This window comes from Pseudophryne corroboree, chromosome 8, assembly GCF_028390025.1.
Source record: "Pseudophryne corroboree isolate aPseCor3 chromosome 8, aPseCor3.hap2, whole genome shotgun sequence".
NCBI classification, from domain to species: domain Eukaryota; kingdom Metazoa; phylum Chordata; class Amphibia; order Anura; family Myobatrachidae; genus Pseudophryne; species Pseudophryne corroboree.
In genome coordinates this window covers 406,701,422-406,713,992 of record NC_086451.1, presented here as the reverse complement: position 1 = coordinate 406,713,992, position 12,571 = coordinate 406,701,422, and the positions used below count along the sequence as shown (strand labels likewise).

At 45.6% G+C, this 12,571-nt stretch overlaps 1 protein-coding gene across 2 annotated transcripts; it reads left to right on the top strand.

Annotated features, from left to right (window-relative positions):
* The first annotated feature begins 1,494 nt into the window (after positions 1 to 1,494).
* LOC134949331 (uncharacterized) lies at positions 1,495 to 11,359 on the top strand. Of its 2 annotated transcripts, none has more exons than XM_063937828.1 (5): positions 1,495 to 1,908; positions 6,682 to 6,940; positions 7,781 to 7,814; positions 10,194 to 10,314; positions 10,389 to 11,359. In XM_063937828.1, exons 1-5 carry the CDS (start codon positions 1,812 to 1,814, stop codon positions 10,682 to 10,684), a joined length of 807 nt encoding a protein of 268 aa, XP_063793898.1. In that variant the 5' UTR covers positions 1,495 to 1,811; the 3' UTR covers positions 10,685 to 11,359. The 2 variants fall into 2 exon arrangements, with proteins under 2 accessions (XP_063793898.1, XP_063793897.1); XM_063937827.1 differs by lacking the exon at positions 1,495 to 1,908 and adding an exon at positions 1,915 to 2,426.
* Positions 11,360 to 12,571: the final 1,212 nt, after the last annotated feature.

The following is a 12,571-nucleotide window of genomic DNA, read 5'->3' as shown; positions in this document are numbered from 1 at the left end:
TTTAGAGGTGTGGCCAGTTTCCAGAGGGGGTGTGGCCAGCCACCACGTTTGTTTTCCCTAACCATTAGAGAATACATGGGCTGGGCCCTTTGATAAATATATTTAATAAATACTGTTAGTGCATACAGGATAATGTAGCAGATTAATAACAGCAATGCACTGTAGACAATAAACCATAGTCCTGTGCAATATTAGGTAACATATGTATAATGTATAATTCAAGAACATAGTCTGGAACCTGATCCCTAGAGGAGAAGGTATGGGGGCCAGGCAATGGGGCCCACCGGTGGTTTCCCCTGAACCCCTGTGGGCCAGTCCAACCCTGTGCCTAATCCTTTAGGACCATTACACCAATCTCCAACTCCCTCCTCGGACCCCACTCATTCTGCACATTTTAGTTTCTCATTGTTCTTTCTGTGCTAGACCTCCCTGAAACCTTGCCCTTCCCATCCACAATGGAAATGCAGCACACACCACCAGGGCTTAAAGTGGTCCTGGAGAGGTGGTGGAATTCATCTCCCCCATCGCCCCCCACTCCCCTCACATCCCACAGATCTACTATGGAGGATCACAGCAGATATATCCAATATATGCCATTGTCCCTCCCCTTTTATCCGTAAATGCAGCCCTCATAGGTTTCTATGGTGCCTGCTGTGCTGTAGAATGTACCATGGTGGCATTATCCTATAGTATTCTATGGGCTACTATTTTTAAAAAGCCTCTGGATCCCTTTCTGTTGGCCTTGGCTTTATGCCATCACATTGCTTCCATTTCTTTACCAGGATGGGCTCTTATCAGAGCCTGTCTCCTGGAAAGAGGCTTTTAGTATATCTATATGAAAATATTAATTTTCACATTGTGTATTGATCACATTGGTATTAAAAATGCAGATTGTGATAAATCGCCCCCTACTGTAATCCATTGCCCTAGATTTTAGCTTACTCTTTAATATAGTATTATCATTTATTGGCACTTTTTAGTGTTATAATTGCTTTGCTTTGGTTTTATAAACCTTAAATCCTGCTCATTTCAGTGGCCAAGTACTTCCTCCGCTCTTTTCTCTTTCACTAATAATGACATTTATTACAGTTTTTGAATTTACAAAAGCTTCTAAAAATGAGCCTATTTTAATTTACTACACAAGTACTAATAGACTGGCAGGAAAACTGTATTTTTATAAACTTTGGTGACATACGTTACTATATGTGTAGAATTTTTTCACATGCTGTGTTTATTGGTCAGTTCACACTCACTGTGACACTTTGTGTCATATCTTGGTGTTGGGAAAACCTTAGCATCTCCCCTGTGTTATGTATTCTCTATGTGATATGGATCTACAGTAGTATTTGGAATGAGTATTAAAGTCTTGATCAGAGGTTCCCAAACTCGGTCCTCAATGTACCCTAATGGTCCAGGTTTTAAGTATGTCAATTGTTAGCTGCTGCGGCGGTGGGGCGCGCCGGCTCCCGGACGTTGCTAGGCAATGAGGCCGGCGCGTCACTTCCGAGCGCCCTGGCCCGGCCGGGTGCCGGGCAACCAGAGATGCTGGGTGGCCGTTCTCAGTTCTGGCTGTTACTAAGCAGCCGGGATGCTCGGATCCACGCGCTAGCTAGCAGCTGGTGCAATTAGGGACCAGTGGGTTGGGGCGGTCTGGCTTTCCGTGATTGGTCCCCTGGGCCATTTTATGGGAGCCAGGATCATGCAGCCCCACCGGTGATAGCTTCCAGCAGGTCAGTCAGGTAGTTCCTCTGGTAGTTCCTGGTTCCTGCCTGTAACTCCTGGTGTTCCAGTTCCCTGCATCACTTTGGATCATGTCCAGCTTCTCTCAGATCTGCTGCCTGCGGAATTGGCCTGAATTTGGAACTCTTCAGAATCCCGGTGGTCCCTGTATTTGTCCCTCGTGGTTCCGTGAGTCTGCGGCCCAGCCGCACCTTGTGACAGAGGTCACATCTTTACTTTCTGCTTGTTTCCGCGACGGGGTCGCATGTTGCAGTTAGGCCGCAAAACTTTGGTTGTTCTTCTTATGTAGCGACAGTGTCATAATCTGTGTGTCGGTTGCTTGCCTTAGTTTCGTGATTGTATTCTGGCGGCGGTGCTGCACATAATTGTTTGCTGTTTTCTCAGTACGTCCTCTCATTTTTAGTCTCGTTAGTCTTAGCTAGTCTTTCCCCTTATTTTCTCTCTGTCTCGATTGGTGCCTTGTTACCTCGTAAGACCTGGGGACACGGAGTCTGGGTGGACCTAATTTGCCCATTCAAATGCGGCTGATAAAGGAGAAGTCTAGCTCTGCAGGCGCCAACCGACTACTGGGAGAAATAACAGAGTTATGGGTAGAGTTGGTGTTGCAGCCGTCACCCTTTCCCAGCTGCAACTCACACATCAGTACCAGGAACTCCCCAGTTGCCACCCATACTCCCGAGTTCCAGGTACTCGTTTCATAACATCCATGGCTCAGTGCAGATAGTTAAATCAAATTCACTGAGGTACTAATGAAGTCACCTGTGGCCAAGCATGGATCCACTGAAAACCTGGACTGTTAGGATGCCTTGAGGACTGTGGTTGGGAACCTCTGGCCTAAGGTCCAAATTTGACCAGACATGTAAATTCCCAAATTAGATGATAATCCAGCTGTTCAGAGTTTGGGCTAATTAACCAGATATTTTCTGTGGCTTGTTATTGCAAACACATAGGCAAATAGAGGTTAGTGCAGACACATAGGCCAGTAGAGGTTAGTGCAGACACATACAGTAGGCAAATAGAGGTTAGTGCAGACACATAGGCCAATACAGGTTAGTGCAGACACATAGGCCAATAAAGGTTAGTGCAAACACATAGGCCAATAAAGGTTAGTGCAGACACATAGGCCAATAAAGGTTAGTGCAGACACATAGGCCAATAAAGGTTAGTGCAGACACATAGGCCAATAAAGGTTAGTGCAGACACATAGGCCAATAGAGGTTAGTGCAGACACATAGGCCAATAGAGGTTAGTGCAGACACATAGGCCAATAAAGGTTAGTGCAAACACATAGGCCAATAAAGGTTAGTGCAGACACATAGGCCAATAAAGGTTAGTGCAGACACATAGGCCAATAGAGGTTAGTGCAGACACATAGGCCAATAGAGGTTAGTGCAGACACATAGGCCAATAAAGGTTAGTGCAGACACATAGGCCAATAGAGGTTAGTGCAGACACATAGGCCAATAGAGGTTAGTGCAGACACATAGGCCAATAGAGGTTAGTGCAGACACATAGGCCAATAGAGGTTAGTGCAGACACATAGGCCAATAGAGGTTAGTGCAGACACATAGGCCAATAGAGGTTAGTGCAGACACATAGGCCAGTAGAGTTTAATGCAGACACATAGGTCAATAGAGGTTAGTGCAGACACATGGGCCAGTAGAGGTTATTGCAGACACATAGGGGGTCATTCCGAGTTGATTGTAGCCCTGCAAAATTTTGCAGGGCTACGATCATGTCCATAGACATGCGGGGGAGGGGGGGGGCAGCACAGGGCTATCCCGCCCCACATGTCAGTGCCGCCCCCCCCCCCGCAGAAGTGCAAAAGCATCGCACAGCGGCGATGCTTCTGCACTTGAGGAGTAGCTCCCGGCCAGCGCAGCTTTAGCGTGCTGGCTGGGAGCTACTCGTAGTTCCCCGGCCCGCAGCGGCTGCATGTGACGTCACGCAGCCGCTGCATCCCGCACGGTCCGGCCACTCCTGCTTTGGGCGGACCGCGCCCACGAAAAAGAGGACAAACGCCGCCGTTCCGCCCCCCCGCCCAGCGACTAATCGTAGCGCAACGACGGCCTTAAACCGTCGGGCATGCACCGGCGCATGCGCAGTTCTGACCCGATCGCGCCGCTGCGATAAACTCCAGCATGCGATCGGGTCAGAATGACCCCCATAGGCCAGTAGAGGTCAGTGCAGACACATACTGTAGGCCAATAGAGGTTAGTTCAGACACATAGGCCAATATTGGTTAGTGAAGACATATAGGCCAGTAGAGTACAGACACATAGGTCAATAGAGGTTAGTGAAGACACATAGGGCAAGAGAGGTTAGTGAAGACACATAGGGCAAGAGAGGTTAGTGCAGACACATAGGCCAACAGAGGTTAGTGCAGACACATACTGTAGGCCAGTAGAGTTTAGTGCAATAGAGGTTAGTGAAGACACATAGGCCAAGAGAGGTTAGTGCAGACACATAGGCCAACAGAGGTTAGTGCAGACACATAGGTCAGTAGAGGTTAATGCAGACACATAGGCCAGTAGAGGTTAGTGCAGACACATACAGTAGGCCAATAGAGGTTAGTTCAGACACATAGGCCAATATTGGTTAGTGAAGACACATAGGTCAATAGAGGTTAGTGCAGACACATAGGCCAGTAGAGGTTAGTGAAGACACATACAGTAGGTCAATAGAGGTTAGTTCAGACACATAGGCCAGTAGAGGTTAGTGCAGACAGATAGGCCAGTAGAGGTTAGTGCAGACACATAGACCAATAAAGGTTTGTTCAGACACATAGGCCACTAGAGGTTAGTGCAGACACATAGGCCAATAGAGGTTAGTGCAGACACATAGGTCAGTAGAGGTTAGTGCAGACACATACTGTAGGCCAGTAGAGTTTAGTGCAGACACATGCCAATAGAGGTTAGTGAAGACACATAGGCCAATAGAGGTTAGTGAAGACACATAGGCCAATAGAGGTTAGTGAAGACACATAGGCCAATAGAGGTTAATGCAGACACATAGGCCAATAGAGGTTAGTGCAGACACATAGGTCAATAGAGGTTAGTGCAGACACATAGGCAAATCATACCTCACAACTTCAACAGGTGAAGATTTGGGACCTGGCGTGACGGAGACGTGTCCGTGGCCCAAAAAGGGGTGGGGCCATGGCTAAAAGGGGCGGACCTCAAATAAAATGGGTGGGGTCTCACTTCACGACCCCCCATTATCATCACTTTGGGGGCGTGCCCATCGCTCCCTGGGCAGCCCCCGGCTCACTCCCTGCACTACTAGATGCTGTGCACATGCACACGACATTTATTCATTGATCACCAGCTGCTTTGCACAGGAAGAGCAGTGGTGATCACAGGCTCTACCAACTTACCCCCACCCCCGTCCATGGGACACTGTAGCCCGTGAGCAACAAAGCGGGACAGTGGCCGAATAGTGGGACTGTCTCTCTGGAATTGTAACATTTGGGGGCTATGGGCAAATAGAGGTTAGTGCAACAGATAAGCCAATAGAGGTTAGTGCAGAAACATTGACAAATAGAGGTTAGTGCAGACACATAGGCCAACAGAGGTTAGTGCAGCCACATAGGCCAATACAGGTTAGTGCAGACATATAGGCCAATAGAGGTTAGTGCAGACACATAAGCCAATAGAGGTTAGTGCAGACATATAGGCCAAGAGAGAGGCTAGTGCAGACACATAGGCCAATAGAGGTTAGTACGGACACATAGGCCAATAGAGGTTAGTGCAGCCACATAGGCCAATACAGGTTAGTGCAGACATATAGGCCAATAGAGGTTAGTGCAGACACATAAGCCAAAAGAGGTTAGTGCAGACATATAGGCCAATAGAGAGGTTAGTGCAGACACATAGGCCAATAGAGGTTAGTACGGACACATAGGCCAATAGAGGTTAGTGCAGACACATAGGCCAATAGAGGTTAGTGTAGACACATAAGCAAATCATACCTCCCAACTTCAACAGGTGAAAATTCAGGACCTGGCGTGCCAGAGGCACGTCCGCGTCCGAAAAAGGGGCGGCCTTGGCTAAAAGGGGCAGGCCTCAAATAAAGGGGTGGGGTCTCACTTCCCGACCCCCATTATCGTCACTTTGCGGGCATGTTCAGTGCTCCTTGAGCAGCTGGGCAGCCTCTGGCTCACTCCCTGCACTGTTAGATGCCGTGTTCACGCAAACGGCATCTATTCAGTGATCACTGGCTGCTTTGTATAACAGAGCAGCGGTGATCACAGGCTCTTCCCAACTTGCCCCCCTGCCCGTGGAACACTGTAGCCTGTGGGTGGGACAGCGGAACAGTGTCCGTATAGCGGGACTGTCCTGCTAAAATTGGAACAGTTGGGAGGTATGGGCAAATAGAGGTTAGTGCAGACACGTAGGCCAATAGAGGTTAGTGCAGTGATGTAGGCCAATAGAGGTTAGTGCAGACATATAGGCCAATAGAGGTTACCATCTTCAAACAGAGCAACTTCAAACAGCATTTTTTAACAAGTCCAAAGATGATCCAAACAGGTTCCATTGCATTATTATAAGCATGGGGAGTCCTTTTATGTTAAATCTCCCAATATAGCTAGAGTTACTGCATTATGGGGTATTCAGTGTTAGGTTAGAACCAGATATGAGACTAATTTATTGTCTTATGATTGTAGGGGTTTCCTGTGAGATACTGCTCAAGTTGAGCACTATCCCAAAGCAATAGTAGCAGGAAGAATACTAATTAGAGTTGATCTGGGTTATGTAGCTGTGCACCATAAAGAGTGGAAGGTAAAATCTGTCATTAATTAATGACAGACCTCTATACCAATGTGTTAGGTGGTGGGGTAGTGAAGAAAAAGACTAAAGAACAAGTGAAACAATAGGGTTTACAAAACAAGATGCCACATTGTACATACACTGCTTCTGGTCTCTCCCTCTCGTTCCTCAGGTGGGTTCCTTTTCAAGCAATGGAAGGAACGATACCTACAGCTCACTCAGGAAGGTAACCTTCTCCTGTCCCGTGACCCAGACTCTTCTGCAGACCTAGAGATCCCTCTACTCACTCGGTGCCAAGCAATACTGGAGGGCACTGAGTTGGGGGACATGCCCAAGCTGCCTGTTGGGATCCAGAGGAACAGTTGTCTTGGACTCTCTCTGAGTGATGGGAGGACACTGATGCTGTTGGCCCCAGATTCGCAGGAGTGCAGGTATCTGTCACATATCCTTCTTCATCCAGAACCCAGAACTTTGTACATGGCTTATGTTGTTTTCCGTCAGACAAAAAATAAAACATGGGTTCATCCAGTGTGCTACCTGTATGTTCAACCTACGCATTTCACCCTTGCATGGGCTTTGTCAGGGCATAGTCCTCTCAGGGTTCACTTTTATAAAAAGGATTGTTGCTTTCAGTTGTGGCCCTTAATGTGTACATAATTACACATACAGAGCTGGTAGGCTTAACACTGGACCCCCTTGAAAAGTAAATTTAATTAATTTATATTACAGGCTTTGTTGTTATATTAAAAATTTAAGGTATGTCCTGGGAATAACAGCAATACTTTATCCAACATGTTTAACTACTGTGGAAAATGTTAGGGAAGAACTCCTTAATGTAAAGGAATCACTGAATTCAATTACCTTGCTTGGTTTGGTTGTTATTTTGTGCCGTAAAATGATCATACATACAATTTAGCTGAATGTATTAGTACATCGGCCAATACTGGCACAAAATTACTGTAAATTGAAATCTGAATTATTTTGGGGCACAGTCGATTTACCTAGATAAACATTGCATGGCTTGTGCGTGGACATAAGCTGGCCGTACTTTGAAACCTTTATGTGATCTTGCTTCACCAAGAAAATAAATGTCCTTGCGTCCATTTGAAAATGGATATTAAAGTTTGGTAATCTGGCTAAATGTCAGGATTACTTTAGTATGTCTCCTATTTTGGGCCCAAATCCTGAGTTCATGTGTTTATAGTATATGCTCTATATGTTATGACACGTGACATGTTATTTGTTTTTTATGTGTTTCTACTTTATTGCAGCAAATGGATAAATATTCTACGGAAAGTTAAAGAGGTCAGTTAAAACACATGTAGAAGACACTTGGAATATTTGTTATGCTATGGGTGGGATGCATCAAAGGGCATTTTGCTGTCAAATCTCCGAAAATGTTCATTTTTGGAGGTTTAGCTGCTTTTTGCATATGCACCAAGCTCCAGAAAATGGTACATTACAGAGTTTTTATCCGGTGGGTCAGTTGTCAAGTGTGCAGCCTGAAACAGCAGTCAGGTGCACATACACCACCATTAATTAATTTATAATTTTGTCCCGTGGGGATCAATGTGTGTCTTTTTTCCCTTTGGGGTATTGATGGTGTGCAAGTCTTGTTAGGTGTTTTGTGTGTTTCGTGTGTTGAAAAAGGTTGAAAATGACTGCAATAGAGAGAGAGTTAAGGGTAAGGATAAGGGTTAAGGAAGAAAATACTTATTGGTATGCGGGAGGATCACAGGTCTGCATTGAAAGTGAATGACACATGCAACATTATAATGCTATCCAGTTCATTTTATGCTACATTACAATAACTATTGTAGGCCTCAAGGTAAAAAATATATATAACACATGTAACTGTGACAGGAAAGGTAGACTCCTCTCAGCTCCAGGCCCCATAGCAGCTGCACTACCTGCACCTATTGTAGCTACACCATTGTATATAACACATGTAACTGTGACAGAAAAGGTGGACCCCTCTCAGCTCCAGGCCCCATAGCAGCTGCACTACATGCACCTATTGTAGCTACACCATTGTATATAACACATGTAACTATGACAGAAAAGGTGGACCCCTCTCAGCTCCAGGCCTCATAGCAGCTGCACTTCCTGTACCTATGGTAGCTACACCATTGTATATAACACATGTAACTGTAACAGGGAAGGTGGGCCGTTCTCGGCTCCAGGCCCCATAAGAGCTGCACTCCCTGCACCTATAGTAGCTATGCCATTGTATATAACACATGTAACTGTGACAGGAAAGGTGAGCCCCTTTCAACTCCAGGCCCTGTAGCAGCTGCACTCCATGCACCTATGGTAGCTACACCATTGGATTTAACACATGTAACTGTGACAGGGAGGGTGGGCCCTTCTCAGCTCCAGGCCCCATAAGAGATTAGCGATGCCATTGTATATAACACATGTAACTGTGACAGTGAAGCTGAGCCCCGCTCAGCTCCAGGCCCCATAGCAGCTGCACTCCCTGCACCTATAGTAGCTATGCTCTTGTATATAACACATGTAACTGTGACAGGGAAGGTGGGCCCTGCTCAGCTCTGGGACCCGTAGTAGCTGCACTCCCTGCACCTATAGTAGCTACGCCCTTGTATATAACACATGTAAACGTGACAGGGAAGGTGGGGCCCGCTCAGCTCTGGGACCCATAGCAGCTGCACTTCCTATACCTATGGTAGCTAAGCCCTTGGCTGGGACTTCAAGGATGATTTGTTATCATTCTAACTTGTCAACATTTCATCAGTGTCTACATGATGGATGTAGATATGGTGGTCAACATTATGATCATGTTGATATTCTCATGCCATTATGAATGTCAACATACCATACCACACCCAAAACATAGTGGGGCTGATGCAGAATGCTCATATCTTAGAGTGTTCAGAATTCAATTGCATGCCTATACACCTAAGCAGACTCACATGCACTTTGTACGTATCCGACTTTACAACAGATAAGAAGAAACATGGTATGGTGTGTGTGTGTGTGTGTGCACGTGTGTGCGTGTGTGTGTGTGGGGGGGGTCTTACATAGGCAAAATTCGTTAAACGTGGCTCATGCAGAGCAGCATTTATGTGCATATAAGCCTGATAGTAGGCATAGCTTTTGCACCCACGGCTAGGGGACTGGTGTAAATGCACACTGATGGCTTGTTATAAACCAGTCGCTTATGCTTCTGATACAAAGGCGGTCACATCTCCAGAGGTGTACAGTATGTGTGGAAATGATCCATTAGCACATTGTATGTTTTTATTTATAGTCATTAACGCCCATTTTACTACCAACCTTGCACCAGCCCCATTGCATGTAGGGAAGGACAAAACAGGCAAAGCAGTGATCAGATGGATTTAAGTAATTACAAGGTCAGCATGGGGTGCAAATTGCATTGCTATTGTTAGAGTCTTTGTAGACTGTGGGGTATATTCATGAAGCAGTGATAAGAGTGGAGAAGTCAGCTCGTGGAGAAGTTGCCCATGGCAACCATTCAACTGCTCCGTACAATTGTATAGTATGCAAATTATAAATGTTACATAAATGCTGATTGGTTGCCATGGACAACTTCTCCACTGGCTCACTTCTCCGCACTTTTCACTGCTACATGAATAGACACCTGTGTCATTGCTGGTATCAACCTCTCCGTCTATAACACAGTCCTCTTTTCATCACCTTCAGAGCCTATCACAGCCCCCACTTTCGCCAACCAGCTGTAGGGTTCACACGCTGTCCCCCATCCGAAGGTGCTGCTGGAGTGATGTATCCAGTCAAACCAAGGACAAGACTCATGTGAAGGAAGGTGGGTGATACCTCCTCAGCTGGGAGTCTCCTCTCTGCATCACAGCCCTCATTAATTAATTCTGTTTCCTATAGGCAGAGCAGCTCACTGTAAGGAAAAGTGTCCACCTCGTTGCCTCCGCCATGGTTCCCAGCTGCACTGGGGGGTGAAGACAGCATGTGTGCTCATGGGGGGAGCCGCTGCAGGTCCAACCCTGGGTTACATGGTCACCTCCAGCCATGGTGCTCGCTCAGTTGACACTGCCCCCCCGGATTTTCGAGAGCTAGGTTACCACCCCTCAGCCGATGTAGAGGGCTGCCAGTATGACGTGGATTTTGAAGGCATGGACCAGGATTTTAATGGCTTAGATTTTGGTGGATTTGCCTTCTAAACATCGTTTGCTGTGTATAACTATCCTAAAGTGAGACTGCTGTGACCTCCCGTTAATTCAATCCCACGAAACATTACTCATGAGCTTCACGTACCCTTCTTTGTCAAGGGGCATTGGACACTAACAGATACTTCTTACCACTGGAAATGCTCAACAATCATTACAACCTATTACTGTATATAACACTGCTCGCCATCTATGTAAAGTCCTACAGATGGGTCCATGGTCATCTTGGCTAGTTTGCTGCACCTAGGCACAACATGGTTTATTAACATAAACCCTTCATCTATTGTTCTCAGAGGCAATACAATACAGAGAACAATACAGCAGGGGATTAAGTCATTACAGCAGGGGATTAAGTCCGACTGCCCAGTTTCTGTTAATCCTATTAAAGGTCAAGATAAACATGGACCCATCTGTAGATCTCCATTGTGTATTATCTCACTTGTGTTTTATGAAAGTGTGGTGACACATGTTGGTCTTTTTGTGATTATTTAACCATTGTGGAGCAAAGTTAATACCCTATGTTTATAAACTCCTTATTTATAGTATTAATATATGTTAGATTGTGAATTTTGAGCATGAAGCCTCCTATAACATGGGAATAAAATAATCCTCTTGAAACTTGTAGCATCAATTTTACAGCTTGCTTAATAAACTGAATTTTATACTGAATATGTGTGTGCTGGTGTAATAGTCTTCTGAGGGCGGCACTGAACTCCACAAAATACTAAGAACCTAACCTTGAATCAGTCACAATAAATTAAAAACTATTTCTTCTTATTGTTGTAGTTACAGGGAATCTGTCACACGGGTGCAGGATTTCAGATGTACCCCCATTTTGGGCCTTTTGGGGGACGGTTATCTAACCTTTTAAGTGTAGTTTTAACCCTTAGCAACCAATCAGATTCTGTGTGTGGTTCATTAGATCAACCATAATTAGGTCAACAGTCAATAGGTTGACCCTATGCTGAGACAGGCACTAAACGACATTGACTGGGAAGTTTTGTTTCATGCAAGGAAGAAGAGAAGGACAACTCTATTTTGTTGGGGCACTCCTCGGAATAATTAAAACTTAACTTTTAATAATTATATCAATTAAGTGACTTACACAGACATAACAACGTAAAACATACAATGATAAAACACACAGATGAAACCGAGTATATTGGACTCTCTCCTGTAGAGTAATATTTTATAGAAATGGAACACTGTTATTAAATCATTTCCTATTGTGTCTTATAAAGGTAGCTGTATAATATTTTGGACATTTATTGGAACAACTAGAGTTCTCTAATATTAAGGCTCATGCAAAGATATTTTCACTAAGATATGTTCTTATGTGTCTGAAAAAGGGTTGTCTTCTGTTTGCCGGCGGTCGGGCTCCCGGCGCTCAGTATACCGGCGCCGGGAGCCCGACAGCCGGCATACCGACACTTATTTTCCCTCGTGGGGGTCCACGACCCCCATAGAGGGAGAATAAAATAGTGTGGCGCGCGTAGCGCGCCACCGTGCCCGTAGCGTGGCGAGCGCAGCGAGCCCGCAAGGGGCTCATTTGCGCTCGCCAAGCTGTTGGTAAGCCGGCGGTCGGGCTCCCGGCGCCGGGATGCTGGTCGCCGGGAGCCCGACCGCCGGCCAGCCGTAGTGAACCCTCTGAAAAATAGTAACAATTTATCAAAGCATGACTGACTGGGACTTTAGATACAATTGTTTACCAGTCTCACACATTAGAAACATTTGTTATTGGACACATTGGTTCCATTACTAGCTCTTTAGCACCTGTTCACTGAGCAAAATTACAAAGTCCTGATGTACATACATCTACCTTTAATTTTACACATATGTGGTGATTAAAGATAAGTCAGAAGGAAGAGGGATATATATCAT

Bases quoted from the DNA above. Each gene is read 5' to 3' on its own strand.
- LOC134949331 (XM_063937827.1), top strand. From the start codon at position 2,327: ATGGGTAGAGTTGGTGTTGCAGCCGTCACCCTTTCCCAGCTGCAACTC. The intron at 7,815-10,193 runs GTCAGTTAAAAC...CATCACCTTCAG, and splicing joins TTCTACGGAAAGTTAAAGAG to AGCCTATCACAGCCCCCACT. The intron at 10,315-10,388 runs GTGGGTGATACC...TGTTTCCTATAG, and splicing joins CAAGACTCATGTGAAGGAAG to GCAGAGCAGCTCACTGTAAG.